Source organism: Temnothorax americanus, unplaced genomic scaffold, assembly GCF_048541705.1.
Source record: "Temnothorax americanus isolate GAGA-0224 unplaced genomic scaffold, ASM4854170v1 Scaffold16, whole genome shotgun sequence".
Taxonomy (NCBI): domain Eukaryota; kingdom Metazoa; phylum Arthropoda; class Insecta; order Hymenoptera; family Formicidae; genus Temnothorax; species Temnothorax americanus.
This window is the reverse complement of record NW_027509297.1, coordinates 1,677,619-1,692,642: the sequence shown is the minus strand read 5'-3', so window position 1 is coordinate 1,692,642 and position 15,024 is coordinate 1,677,619. Positions and strand designations below refer to the sequence as shown.

At 32.6% G+C, this 15,024-nt stretch overlaps 3 protein-coding genes across 5 annotated transcripts in view; 2 read left to right on the top strand and 1 right to left on the bottom strand.

The window, feature by feature from the left end:
- The window catches only part of Plexa (plexin A), a 276,975-nt gene that overhangs the window by 178,622 nt on the left and 83,329 nt on the right, over window positions 1-15,024 (top strand). The gene's annotated exons all lie outside the window — the stretch shown is intronic.
- On the top strand, window positions 271-7,866 carry LOC143895553 (uncharacterized). Its single transcript, XM_077402760.1, has 7 exons — window positions 271-293; window positions 5,279-5,494; window positions 5,709-5,812; window positions 5,912-6,499; window positions 6,633-6,830; window positions 6,939-7,137; window positions 7,321-7,866. Exons 4-7 carry the CDS (start codon window positions 6,125-6,127, stop codon window positions 7,479-7,481), a joined length of 933 nt encoding a protein of 310 aa, XP_077258886.1. The 5' UTR covers window positions 271-293; window positions 5,279-5,494; window positions 5,709-5,812; window positions 5,912-6,124; the 3' UTR covers window positions 7,482-7,866.
- On the bottom strand, window positions 306-5,230 carry LOC143895552 (uncharacterized). Of its 2 annotated transcripts, XM_077402758.1 has the most exons (4): window positions 4,413-5,230; window positions 3,847-3,987; window positions 3,574-3,651; window positions 306-3,362 (listed from the first exon to the last, which is right to left on the bottom strand). In XM_077402758.1, exons 1-4 carry the CDS (start codon window positions 4,521-4,523, stop codon window positions 939-941), a joined length of 2,754 nt encoding a protein of 917 aa, XP_077258884.1. In that variant the 5' UTR covers window positions 4,524-5,230; the 3' UTR covers window positions 306-938. The 2 variants fall into 2 exon arrangements, with proteins under 2 accessions (XP_077258884.1, XP_077258885.1); XM_077402759.1 differs by lacking the exon at window positions 306-3,362 and having other exon boundaries at window positions 3,511-3,651.

Sequence of the window (15,024 nt, the reverse complement as noted above, 5' to 3'; positions counted from 1 at the left end):
ACAGATTCTAGTTAATTATTTAATTTTTTTTGATATTTTTCTTGACGATTTTCATATTTTTCTTATAATAATTCCGATTACGATTAATACTGATTAGGTTTTACGTTTATTTTCCGACGGAAAATACATTTTGCATATTTTTGTATTAAAAAGGGACGGGTCTATACTACCACCGGCGAATAACACGAGATATTCGAGAGTTACGCGTACATTGAATGAATAATTCAGACGTTTGAACGACGTTTAAGAGTTACCGTGGGTAGCCCCGGGTTCACAAGTCGATGAAGAATCTGGTGAATATCATATTGAAATCAAGTTGAGATCATATGCAAATCAATAATCAATTTGATATTTCCAAGATTTCATCGCAATATCTGGAAAATATTATGTAGATGTCGACGATCTAGTCATCATTCAACTGATATCATACTGAAGTCGAATCAACTTCTCCATATATCGACTTGACTTGAATATGATATCTACTACACATCAACTAAATCCCCAATAATTGATCGACACTTATACGATATCTTCTATATATCAAATTGATATGTATACTTCTATAGATGTCGACTATACGTCGATAAGTGATCGACAAAATATTATGCAGATCTGTCGTTCATGCAATAATAACATTATCATAATCTTTCTATATACATATATTTCACTAGCGGTAATAATGTTTATTATCGGATATTCTGTATGTAATAAAAATATGAAGAATGAAGACAAATAAGTATAGATAATATGTTTATATATATTTTTTTAATACGTACATCACAAAATATTTTATATATTTAAATACAAATTATTATTTTATTATGGAAATTGTTATGCTATTCTGGCACACACACACACACACACACACACACACACACACACACACACACACACACACACACACACACACACACACACACACACACACACACACATCTTCAGTCACCCTCAAAAGTATTAGGAAATTGTGCAATGTAAGATTCAGTATCGGTACAATTTATCATGATAGCTTTCTGGATAATACTCTGTACAGGGCAAATTTTTAAACTTCCAAACATGTAAAAAGAGCATAACTTTATATGAGAAACTTTACATCGTAAAGGATATGATGCTACAAACTCTGTATCTTCCAAAATAATTGTAGTCAAAAGAACAAAGATTGATGGTGTTTGTTCATTTAAAAAACTGACAAAAATTCTTTCAATAGAGGCATACGTGTCATCATCTAACTTAACAATATGATCAATTGTTTTACTTCCTTGTTTGGCATAACATCGGGAATGATATTTGACATGATCTTTTATCATTCTCTCATAACATAAATTTGTTATATGTATTCCTTTCTCAATAAAAGCTTCTTTCTCCTCAACAGTAAGGGGAATTTCTACTTCTTTTCCAAGCAACGTAACATTATCAAGTTTTGTTACATGTTTTTGTAAATGGTAGTTGAATATTGTTGAACAATAATTTATTGTTGAATCACTAATATCGTATTTACCAAGTAACCGAGAAAGTGACTGAAGGTATGTGTACTTGCGAGTAATTTGAGTTAGGACGCCACGCGTTCCTTGTACAAGCTTTAGAAGAAATCCATTTCCACTTTCAAATGAAAATGCAGAATAGCACCATAATGGCCCAAACATTAACACCGTTTTACCTAAATGCAGCAACAAATGTACATTAAATGTCATATTCTGAGGGCCATACAGCTTTTGGAAATCTGTTACGTATTGAACTAGATTCCAAGTGGCATTATCGAGATCAGAAATAGGTATCTTGTGTTGAAGGAAAGTATAAATAGCAGAAACAAGTAAACAATGGTGTTTGTAATATCTCAAAGGCAGAATATCTTTCAAGCATGGCAGGCTGTAATAAAGAAGCCACGCGCGCCATTCATTAGCTTTCCAAAAAGAACGTTCTTTAAGTGATCTAGGAAGCCTTGGAAAACTTGAAGGTGGACTTATTGCCAAAAGTCTATTATCAATATCATCACGTTTTAATCCTATATAATATTTTTCATTATGAGATGTGCTATCTAACCACAGACAAGTGACAAATTTGATTACACCTAAAAGGACACAATGCATATAATCTAATACAAATCCATAAACAAGGTTAAATTTCAAAAGAACTGCTACGGGACTAACACCTTTAACTCCACGAAATTCTATACCAGTTTGCTCAACCTGTAACATATCTTCCCTGATACCGTAATTGGTTCGATCTTCAACCTCGTATATTTTTGTGATATTAGTAGCATTTTCAATTCGCGTCACGGTGTAAGTAAGACTATTATCTTGAAGCATATTGATAACACAATTATCACCTACGTCCATAGCATATTTAACTGTAATTGGACTTGTATCAGGATCAGCTGATGGCATTAAACCGTAACCAGGATGAGTACAATAACTACATCCATATAAGCCATTAAATTGCTTTATTCGTTGAACTAGGGGCTTTGCTATGGAATCAAGAACACAGTTTAAAATAACAATTTTACTGTTGATGCGAACTTTAGTTGGAGATGTCCAATTTACTCCTTCAGAGTACAGTTTTTTGGCTTCACATAAAAAAGAGGAAAGAAATTGAATCATATCTGGATCTTTATCTCCAAACCAAAGTCCACATATCATTGTGTTTTTTAATGCAAACCGCTCTTTTGGTGGAAATTCATTCAGTCTAAATTGGATTGGCCATAATGTATTTTTGCGAGATTTAAAAACAGGGCATCCATCCGTATTAAAAGTTATACTTAAGTTATTTCTGTTGCTCAAGATTGACCCATTTTTACATAAATCCCTATAGATTGTTCCACTGAACGTATCTGTTATATCATTCTCATTTAGACATTTATCTCTGTACTGTAACAATTCCATTACACTTTCAGTTGTCTCTAATAATGTTCTTATTTGCTCTGCCATAGGAAAAGTTATAAAGAAATGTCCATTATTCATTTTGGAAATGTTACAGTCTGTACTACACATAGGACATTTAATGTTTTGCCTGCATCTCTTTTCTTTGGGAATGGAATGTTCTCCCAAGTAAGTGTTACAATTACTACAGTAAAAATGAAAATCTGGCTTTAGTTCAGTTTTAAATATACTTCGAAAACAATGTTCAGTTTCAACAATTTTTTTCTCTTGAAAAGTGAAGTTAATAAGCTTCAAAAGATCTTGTACAGCTACGTCTGTAATTTCATGTCTCAACGTAAAATTAAGGATCATAAGCAGAACTTCAAATTTTGTGGTACTGACTTCACCACATAAAGGCATGTTCAAGTCTGGACGAATCTTCTGATTAATACTTTCATTAATTTCCACAGCATCTTCGTTATTAAGTATATGAATTTCACATTGATCCTGCGGGGAACAAGATACTATACTTATTACACAAAATACAAGTCAAATAAATTGAAAGTGATTATATCAAAAATAGGATAAAATATTCGACACAAATTACATTTATTTTACCGAGTATACATAGCTGAGTACTAAAAAGTAAATGTCATTACTTTATTTGAGGAAAGTTAGCATTTCTTTCATAATAATAAATATCTAAGTGTTTATTTACCTCGTTCCATACATCTTCAAGTAAAGAACATGATTGCGGGATTCCATTAATACAAGATGTAGAATTTCTGTTAATTTCCTAAAAATAGAAAGCAATGTTAAGATATTTCGGAAAACTTAACTTTTTCTTGTTAAGATTTTCTCTATGCATATATATTTTTTAATGCTTAATAAAGATTACACTATTTTATTACAAAATCTATATATATGCAGAAAATATCTATGAATAACTACATATATTACAAAATTTGTGAAGATTTCTCCAGAATTTTACCTCACTGAAGATGAGCTCTTCATTATTTCTTTGGGAGTTACCACAAGTAGACGTTTCCAATAAATATATACTTTCGGCAGAAGTACAGTCAATATTTACAACTTGAGCTCCTATTTGTGGGCATACAGCTGCATTTTGCCCCTGTTAATACAAAGTAATATTAAAATTGTCTATAACTTTATCTGTACTTAAATAATCATATGTCATAATCATAATCATATATTATCATGTATAATATAATAAGTGCCATTATTTAAGTATTTATAAAAAATTCAGCAGGTACTGTGTGTGTGCAGCTAAATGACTTTAATTAAATTGATTATATACTTAAAATCTCTTGAGAAAATATATAGTGTTCATAGTATTGATGTTCAATAAATATAAAAGAAAGGGAAGTAAGATGACGAATTGCTAATTTTTCTAAACTAATAACCTTAAAAAATATAAATTTTTATAAATCTAATTTATTTAATAATTTTTTAATTATTACAGATAATAGCAAGGCTTTATTGAATCTGTAAAAAATCGATTATTATTTACATCACAGAAATGAGGAAGAACCATACCTGTTCAGCGATTTTCTGTTGACGTTTTTTTCTTGAATGTTTTGTTTGCTTCGGTTCTTTTGGGTTAGGATCCTTCATCCATTGCTTATATTCTCTTGGTCTTTTAGGCATTATTTCAAATAATTATCTCAGCACAATACCGTGAGTGTTATTTGCAAAGTGATCTTGTGTATACAAGAAAATTTCGGGAGAGACTCGTTTAACTCGTTAACTACGTTAAACGGACACTTAAGAAGGCCATCGCACACAAAATTGCATAGGCTGCATAAGCATAGCATAAGACCGCTGGACCAATGAGCATCTTATGTAAATCAATATGGCGACTTTATGCTGGATGCTCATTGGTCCAGTGGTCTTATGCTATGCTTATGCAGCCTATGCAATTTTAAGGTGCGTGTCCACCTGCGAGTAAGAACTCTCGAGAGCAAAAAGAGAGAAAGAGAAAGAGACTCTCGAGAGTATCTCTCTCTCTCTCTTTCTTTTTGCTCTCGAGAGTTCTTACTCTACTTAGGTGGAGACGCACCATTATGTGCGATGGCCTTTATGGTTGCTCGCGCTAAGCACAGCAGCCTGTGATTGGTCACAGGCCTCTATGCTTCACCGTGACCAATCAGATCCGTGTTCAAAACAAGCCTTTCGATCGTGCGATGATCATCGGTAGATGATCGGCAGATGCACAATTGGCGGTATTCTTATATAACCTAAAATAAGCTAACCAGAGTGAAAGCAGCGTTTATGCCTTTTGCCGCGTAAAAGTTTCGTGTATTTTACACTTGTATACTTGTTGAATCTTTTACAACGTGCAAATTTTTGTGATATTAACATGAAGTGGGCTCACGTTAAATACGATTTCGACGGATCGACAGGGGAAGTCCCGTTTTCCTTTATAGAATATTCAACAACGGAAGAAGTTTGTGAGAACTCTCGGCGGCAGGTTTTTTGGAGTAGTAATCCCATTAGTACCCCTGAAAGTTTGTTGAAAAAGCAAGGAAAAATTGCTTACGTAGACAAAATAAAAAAAAGTACAAGTAATCGACGTCGTATTGCTGGCTATTATTCAGCGATAATTCTTAGAATTAAAGGTATGTACAAGTAATTATATTAATACGGATTATTATATATAAGATTGCTATTATAATTATATACTGCTGTTTAATTATATGTATGTATATATGTATATATGTATGTATGTATGTGTGTGTATATATGATGTGTGTGTGTGTATATATATATATATATATATATATATATATTAAAACTAAATGTTATTGTTTCATGTACTAATTCTATCTAAAGACTCCCAGAATGAATTATACAAATCTTTAAAAGCAGAAAGAGTTAGAGCAACTTCAAATACGTGTGCTTCATCTTCGGAAACCGCCATTTCACACACAGAAAATGTAATATAATTTTTATAAATTCTTCATATTATTTTTTACAAAAAATCCTTCTGTAAATTCTGTCTGTAATATATATAATAATGAGATTGTTTGTAACAGGTAAAGGGAGTTTCTACAAAGCAAACATTGAAGTGTGTAAAGCAGAGAAATGTTAATGTATTATTGCAGAAATGTGGTATTGATAATCTAACAGCTATCGTACCCAATACTAGTAATAACTGTAATTCTCAGCGCATAGAAACTTGTAACAATGAAAGTTTAAGCACACTTATTGCTAAGGAAATAGAAACTGATTTAAGCAAGGATAAAAAGATGGCTAAAACTGACATAACTGAAGCTAGTAATAGCTACAGTGATGATGGCGAGGAAGAAGAATATGTTTCATCTGAAGTACACAAAGCGTTAAAAGAAGAAGTTACGAAACTACATGAAAGAAATATGGATTATATGCAAATTATAGAAGTATTAAAAAAAGATGCATTGCAAAATGAGGAGCATTGGAAGAAAAAATATAACAATGTTCAACAGCAAAATGAGGAATTAATAACAAAAATTAAACTTTTATCCGATCTCAATTTCGAGCTTCAGGTACAATTAAACAACTTGAGAAAAGAGATTTCCTCTTTGTCTACAGATACAGTAAAGAACATTACACATAGTAATCCACCAGATATAGACCAAGGCATGGTTAGTATTATACTTTTTTTTAGGAAACAACTATTTTTTCATTATTTGGGATTATTTGGAGAATACCTCTTCTTATTATATATAAGAAATCTTTCTCATTTTTATTTCCTTGAGATTTTTACATTTGTTTCAGATGCTATCACCTTTTGAAAATAACGTCGAGATAATTGAAAGCACTCCGCCAAGTAATTGTCTCATTTCAATTGTTGCAACACAAAATGTGTCAGAAGTGCAGCAAGAACCTTCAAACACAGATGACGGAGTCAATGATGACTATCGTCCAAATGCTTTTGCTGAATCAGATCCTTCGTGCTCACATCCACCGAATAAGGTATGTTACACAGATTTGCTATATACATATGAATCAGGAAATGGAGGAATAAGACACACACACACACACAAAATGTTATTCTTATAAGGCTTGTTTCTATTCTTACAGATAAAATTGATCTCTAAAGAGCAATTTCTGGCAGCTAATAAAAATTTATCAGACGGAAAAAATCACGATTCTCGATTTATAAAAACGATCAGCGAGATAGAATGGACAAAAAGTGAAATGGAAAAGCGAACTGCTAAAACATCAAAAAATTGCAATGCTTTACCAATGTGTACTCCCGAGAAGTTGGATTACTTAAAGAGTGCGTAAATTTTGTGTATATTTTCTATGAACCGTTTTGTTGTGTGAAATAAATCCTATATATGTGCCATAAAATTCTTTACAACAGCTGAAATATTTTCTTATCTCTATTTTATTACGTTCTTTAAATCCTATATATTATAAATTGTATATTTTAACCTGTATATAATTTATTTTAATTTAGCTCTCCTGGATGAGAGGATGGATATGGAGAAAGTACCTCCTGATACAAAGGAAAGAGACAAGAGGAAATTGGAGGTAGCAAATTACTTGTGTGATAAATTTTCAACCATTCGCAGGGATAAGAAGAAGCGCCTAAAACAAGATAACAAAGAAAACAATTAGTATTTTAATATCATATTATTATTTACACACACACACACACACACACAATATCATATTTCATACTTACCTTACCTATATAAAAATATCCTTAGAAAAGATTTACAGAAGACATTTATTTATAATGCACGGCCAGTTCTATGTTTTTGATAACATTATTTTTTGTTTCTCTTTTTTATATATTTTATATTTTCTATGATATATATATATATATATATATTGCATGTTTAGTAGTTTGTGGTCAAATATAATTAGTAAGAGTTATTTGTTTTCTAATGCCTTCTATATTATATATAACATATATATGTGTATTCTATATTACAAATAATAAACGTGTCACATAAGCAATTAAATTTTTAATTGTAATTTTAGGGCTCATGCACAATGAGAGGAATAAGAAATAAGGAATATATAGGAATTCGTAGTCGCATCTTATTTCAAGAGTCTGTATTCAAATAAGATGCGACTATGAATTCTTATATATTCCTTGTTCTTTATTCCTCTCATTGTCATGAATCCTTACAGTACACCATATACCTACAATGGAATATCTACTAGATATTACTCATATATATCAACTAGATATCGATATGATATCGAAAAGATATCTTGCTGATCTATCATTGATTGTAACATCAATACAGCGTTGATACAGTGTCGATCTTTGTTTAAAGATCAATAGAGAATCTAGTCGTTATCAAATCGAACGGTCCGAAAAATCATGATCGACATCGATTTGATCATCGACTTGTGAACCCGGGGCGGCGAAAACCGGCACGTCTCGGGCCACTTTTCGATCGATCTCAATAAATATTGTCCCGAGGCATTCACCTTAGGTTATGCATCGCTCGCCGGGTGGCCGGTCGAGGATTTTGCGTAATTTACGCTCCAAATCTGTCATTGAGCACGACACTTCGGAAGCCTGGCTTCAGCCGCATCAATGCATATATCCGTGAAAATGCAATAACAAGTATATGTAAATTATACTGGAAATGATCGTACTTATAGATATATATATAATCACCGAGTGTGAACCAATTTTTCAAAAGATCTGCTTTGGACAAAAGTTATTTCTACTCTTAATCTTCAGTTTTTTCTATTCAATGTCAATAAGAAATCAATTTTTTATTATCTCTTCAGCGATTTTAAGTGAAAAAAATATAGCAATCTGATGATATAGGTGCGCACTTGTCCAAGTTAATTAAATTGTTAAGCCGATCTGGCTCGATGAGATCGTTAGGTTGATATGTTGTTCATTGGCGAGTATCGATTCGCGTATATTAGCATGCCTCTCCATAGCGACGTCCATGTGACATCGAAAAGCAATTTGCGAAAGCGAGTATATCGCAAAAAGTACTATCGTCTCACCTCTTCAATCTGCTAAGTAGCTTCGTGACCTAAGAGACACACGTAGGAAAAAAGTAATAATTTATAACGACACACACACATACGAAATATTTTTACTGAAGTGGAGATGACAAATTATTAAAACGCTCGTTACACGGTTGATGCGATTATATCGAGATTGAATTAAAAAATTTATATAATCGGTAATTTTTTATGACGATCTGGAAACGAGATACGATAATAACGTAAGAAATAAGAAAATGCTTGAAGAAAAATCTTAAATCTTAAATAAAATATTGATCGAAAAGATGATGTGAAGTGCGAGATTACGAATATAAATATGAACATATTATTATAATTTAATGCTATATTTTAATTATAATTTTAACAGTTGTAGTTAAATACTTCTAGTTGAACTTAATTGTTTCGTATAAATGCAGTAGATAAATTTTACTTTTTTTCGATGATCGCGCATGCGACACCTTGCTATGCGCCAAGCTTTAATAACGTCGTTACTGGCACAGACGCAAAATTCTACTTAAGCGCGTATATTTGCATAGCTTGTCGCTCATTAAAATTGCGATACGAATTTCGATGAGGCAAATCGGGAAGGGGAAAAGAGAGCAAGACAGGATGGCTCGGTAGAGCAACATCATCAGTAACGTTGCAGAGGTCGGCGAAACTTTACGAAACTCTACTCATTAGAGGCGAACGAAACGAATGTTTACGCGGATGAATCATTACGCTAATTAATTACCGCTGGAAGCTCGGAAAGGAACATCGAGTCGCGAGTATATATCTCTGCGGTTTCGCACAGGCGTATATACACGCGCGAGCTTGCGTCGAATCGCTACACGAAATAAAAAAATTTAACTTTGCAGAGCAAACCTGAAGACTGATATTCAAACGATAAAGATTAATGAGCAAAGATCATTTTATAAAATCTGTATTTATGTGAAACAGATATGAGAAAGTATGTATGATACACGATTTAAGTGAAAATTTGAATACAGTTGAACAACAATAATTATAAAATTCAGAAGATTATTAGTTATTGTAGAAGAATTATTTGCTTTAACACACAATACACATACTGTCATGTGTTTATTTTTCGATATTAAATATATTTTGTAGAACATTTCTCGTAACTTTGTACGTGTTATAATATTTACCTTTTATTTATTATGTATTAAAGTACTAAAATACTATTATGTACTAAAGTTGGTATAAAATACATATCATTTAAAACGATTGAGTTTTGAAGAAAGCCGACGCGAAACCTAAATCAAGTACGAGGGAAACATAATAACGCTGTGGGGTCTAAGCACATTTAAATGCCGGAGTTCCTCGCGACCGTATAGATGCGAATTAAGCCAATTACACTTCTTGGTTCTACGTTGACGAAACGTTTGTGAGATTTCTCCGAGACGCCACGTCGGTCGCTTTTGTCTTCCACCCTCGTCGCAACCGCTAATAAATTTAGTGGCAGATATATTCATTAACCGGTTGTATATGGCATAGAAATATCTACGACTGACAAAATTAGCGAAGGAGACACGTATAAATCTATTGAATCGGTACATATCTCTCTTCGAAGTTTGCAACGAAAGATTAAATTCTCACTCTTGGGTTTTTCTCTAGTTATTATACTATTAATTTTATTCTTTTCGTATATTTAAGGAAAATTAATTTTTATAAAATTAATTTTATGACAAAATTTAATGACAAAATACAATTAAAAATGATTGTTTTAATTGTATTTTGTCATTACCATCAAGTAAAATAATTTTTTTTAAGTATGTACACTGAGAAAAAAAATTTGTTAATCCCAAGAAATATTTAGTCCGATACGTTCAACTAAACATTTTAGTTAGTTAACTAAACATTAGTTGAATTAATTAATTCTTGATTAAAGAAACGAAATAAATTATTGAAACAACTAATATTTAGTTAACTAACTAAAATGTTTAGTTGAACATATTGAACTAAATATTTCTTGGGATTAACAATTTTTTTATCTCAGTGCGTAGACGCTTTTGAAATTCTTTGTATTAAAACCTAACTTTCTTTCGCTACACACGTTTTGCAAATTATCTTTGACAGCCGTCACAGACAGGTCGTCAAACGTGTTTTCCTTCAGCAACGAAATAACGGAAAAATACGAGAATGAGAAGGGCAACGTCCTCCAGAAAAACGGTTTTCGCAGGCGAGGGAATATAGGGACGCGAGATAAGGAATAGCGAGAAGGGTTGAAACAAATATAGAGTGGGAAATCGAGTGAGAAGAATGAAACAACAGCGGCGGCGGTGTGGTGGTGGTGGTGGTAATGGTGGCTCGTGTAAGCGTTATGCGATTTCAAACAAATGGCGAGACCGTGAGCGGAAACGTGACCAAGGATGGCGTCCACTCGGATGCCATTGGTAAGTTTACCCTGTGCGCTGCGGTAACTTACCAGTCGGGGATCCCGCAATGGAACGATGGCAGAGAGCGAGTATTGCACCACCGTCTAGGAGAGGGAGACGGTCGCCGGGGGAAATACGACAACGAAAATCCGAGGGAAGCGCGATTTTCTATGTGAATCTCTCGCCGCGGCTCGGCACCACCGTTTTACGCTGCCTTTTCGTTTATATAGTCGTTTGCAATAGACGTACCTGATGCCTGATGCGATATCTGCCTGTACAGTGCCTGTCTAAATATACGCGATCTACTTAGATCACCGCTGAATACTTTTTTTATTCCCTGTGAAAAAGGAAAGAGAGGAGAGTTTTAGGAGAGAAAATTACTGATTTACGGTTATTGCTATAGTAACATGGCCCAATCCAATATACATTTATAAGAAAATACTCGCGATTGTCCTTTCCAATTCTGAATCCTTGGGATATGGAGTAGTTTAAAGTAAGATAAATATCTTTTTACATCCGTTTTATCGTAGAATTCGAGATTGAGAAAAAGTGTGCATTGCAGTATCGAAACTCGATATTTAAAGAATTTTCTCGTGCTATCACATTAAAAAAAAATATATATGTTTTCTATTATAATCTACCACGCAAAAATTATAAATATTTTTTTAAAACACAAAATTTTTCGTTTTTTCTACATTTTTCACGACGATTTGATCGGGTAATCTAAAGAATTTCACCTACTATCATGTTTCGCGCACTTGGTCATTGTCTTCTTTTTATAACTATAGTATATAAGGTAAATCTTAAATAACCTTTCTTTAACATTTTTGTTCTTTGCGCAAGTCTGTGACATCGCAAATTTCAAGAAACGAGAATATACCATGAAAATGGTGATACACCTGGCGAATATCGAGCTATTCTTTACGAATAGCAAGCAGAAATGGGAGAGCGATCTTCCAGGTTCGAGTCACGTTACTCACAAAGGATGAGAAGGAAATGCTTCGTGTGCATCGACAGGCGCATTGTGCACCAGTCGATCCATCTATTCGAGGCAAACGGAAGCGGGCTAGAATTTAATTGCTGTGTAACTGGACAGGCGGGGCGCGGTATCAGAATTTAGTGATCGGATAGATTGTTTCTCATTGCGCAGCGAGACAGGGAATTCGACGTCGTATGCAATTGTCGTTTGCGATAATTAAATCGTGGATACACACCGACGAGCGATTTCTGTATCGCCCCCAGAAAAAAATGCGGTGACAATAAGTGCATTTATGTATATGCGTTACTAATATATCGTAAATGCAAACGAATACAGACAGTATCCCGGACGTCAATGGTGAAGTTGAAGTTTCGTTGCTTTCGAGAGACATGAGAAAATTCTTTGAGTATTATTCCAAATTATTTTGCAACAATTTGATGACTCTGAATATGTTATGTATAATTGGTCGAAGGCAGGGTGAGCTCTCGCGATTGAATAATCTTTAATTACAGCTCGATTGCAAATATCTTATTCTTATTTGTATAACTTCGAGATTTAATTCTGATTTAATTCTAAGTTATCTTGATATTTAATGTTTAAAATTAAAAAGTTATACCGTTTTATTTAAATTTTTATAATTAAAAAAACGTTTCTATAAACATTACTAAAAAATTTGCAATTAAAAGAGATTATTTGTCGGTCATGGAAATTGTGATAAAAATGTAATAATTAATTATTAAATTGAATAAAACAGTTTGCTAATTAAAAATATACAATTACGCCAAACTTTTGATTAATTTAATTTTATAATATGTTACACATATATGATATCGTTGAAATATATTGGGTACATATGTTACGATAATTAAAAATATATGGTAACATCAAAGAATCATTGTATCTCATTAAAATCTCATCATATATATATATATATATATATATATATATATATATATATATATTTAATAATAATTTAAATATATAGGTATATATGCAATATACTATATAGAAAAATGTGATGTTCTATATTAAAATATATGAATATGAAAGATACGAGTTTCCGTTGATTCTTATAATCAATGCATCTTGCGCCGTTTAAACGTTGAAGTAACTACTCATTATAGGGACGACTCTCGAAAATTGATCGAACGCGTATGCATAGTATTTTCGAAACCGTGAGTATTACGAGCGTTCCGGATATATGGCGAATACGCGGTCAAATATCTGGTGTGCGGGGTGCGGGATTGAAAGTGCAACGAAATAGCCGCAGACGATATCGAACACGTTCCGTATCGTTTGCACTTTTCGTTGGAACATTTTCTCTTATGAGCAACTCAATACCCGGATCGCATTCCCGACCAAGCTGATTATGGCTTTGCTCGATACCGAATCACTGTACATTACTCGAATATTTGTTCGAACTCAAATTGACTTCAGCCTTTTTTAAAGATATAAGTGTAATCCTGATATACATATATGCGTATAGGTTTATATGCGAGTGCGCGCGGAAAAATAATATATTTATTCTTAAAATGACAGAAACAAATATCCTTTAAATATGAAAGAGTGACATTAACGATTTAATTTAGATTGTAGGAGATTATTTTATTACCGACACATTTTATTAAATAATTATATTTTGTTATCTTTTTAATAGATATATAGTGAATTGTATTCTATATATCTTAATGCTGTATACGATGCAACACACGATGCTTTATTGATGGCGCGGCACTTTTTTTTTCTCTTGTGACATCATTACCGGCGTGTCTTGAGGAGAGCGACGGTGTTTCGCGTTGAAGCCGAGCGTGCGAACTGCGCATAAGGACACCGGTAAAAACGATGAAGGGATGAAAAGCTTTAGTCGTTAATGTGCGATGCATCGCTAAAAGCTTCGGAACGAGTGGACTATCACGCCGTCGTTCCTGCAAAGCATTAGTTTCCATCGATGCCTAGGTAGAGGCGAGAAACAATTCGTGCTATTATACCCATTAGTAAATATTTGTTATAGTATATAGGATTATATATTCGGAAATGTTTTTTTGTCTCTTTAATTCAAATTATAAATAAATAACAAGCACAAATATTCAAACTTTAATGCAGATAAATAAGGAAATATAATTTCTAAATTTATTTAATTTTGAGAGAAATTATTATGTGTTATATGTATAATGGAAAAATTTATTGTTTGTATAATTTATACATTGTTATACTTTACTTTGAAATTTATTGTTATGTAAAACTATTTAATTTTGGAAAATAAGGTGGTGAATAGATTAAATTTTTCATCAAGTGTTTTATTAAAAAAATTGATTTTTAATAATTTGATGAATTTGTAAATGATATAATAGCTCTATGGAATTCCATATATGATTTTTTATTGTCAGATCTACAAGTTTTGTTACCCACTTTCTGATCTTCGCCAGCACTCATGTAATTTAACGACACCATTATCGAGCCATAATCACCAGATCACCACACATTACGCGCGTTTTTTTGTCATCAGAGAAGTCGCTATGTACTTTGAACAAAGCGCTCATTATCCACGCTTATAATAGCTCACGGGAAGTGTATCAAATGTCAAATTTGATGAAAAATTATTATTAAAATATTGATAAAACACATGATACGAAAAGATTAAAGATAATTTGAAATATTATTAGCAATCATTATAGGTTTAATCATTTTCTGTGCCTATTATATCTTAGTTTTTCATCTTTTCTTATCATTGTTAATCAGAGAATACTAATGAAACGTGTCTTTATTGACTGAGTTTTCTAAATTCTTCAATCGTACTTTGGAAGTTTTAGAGTCACTC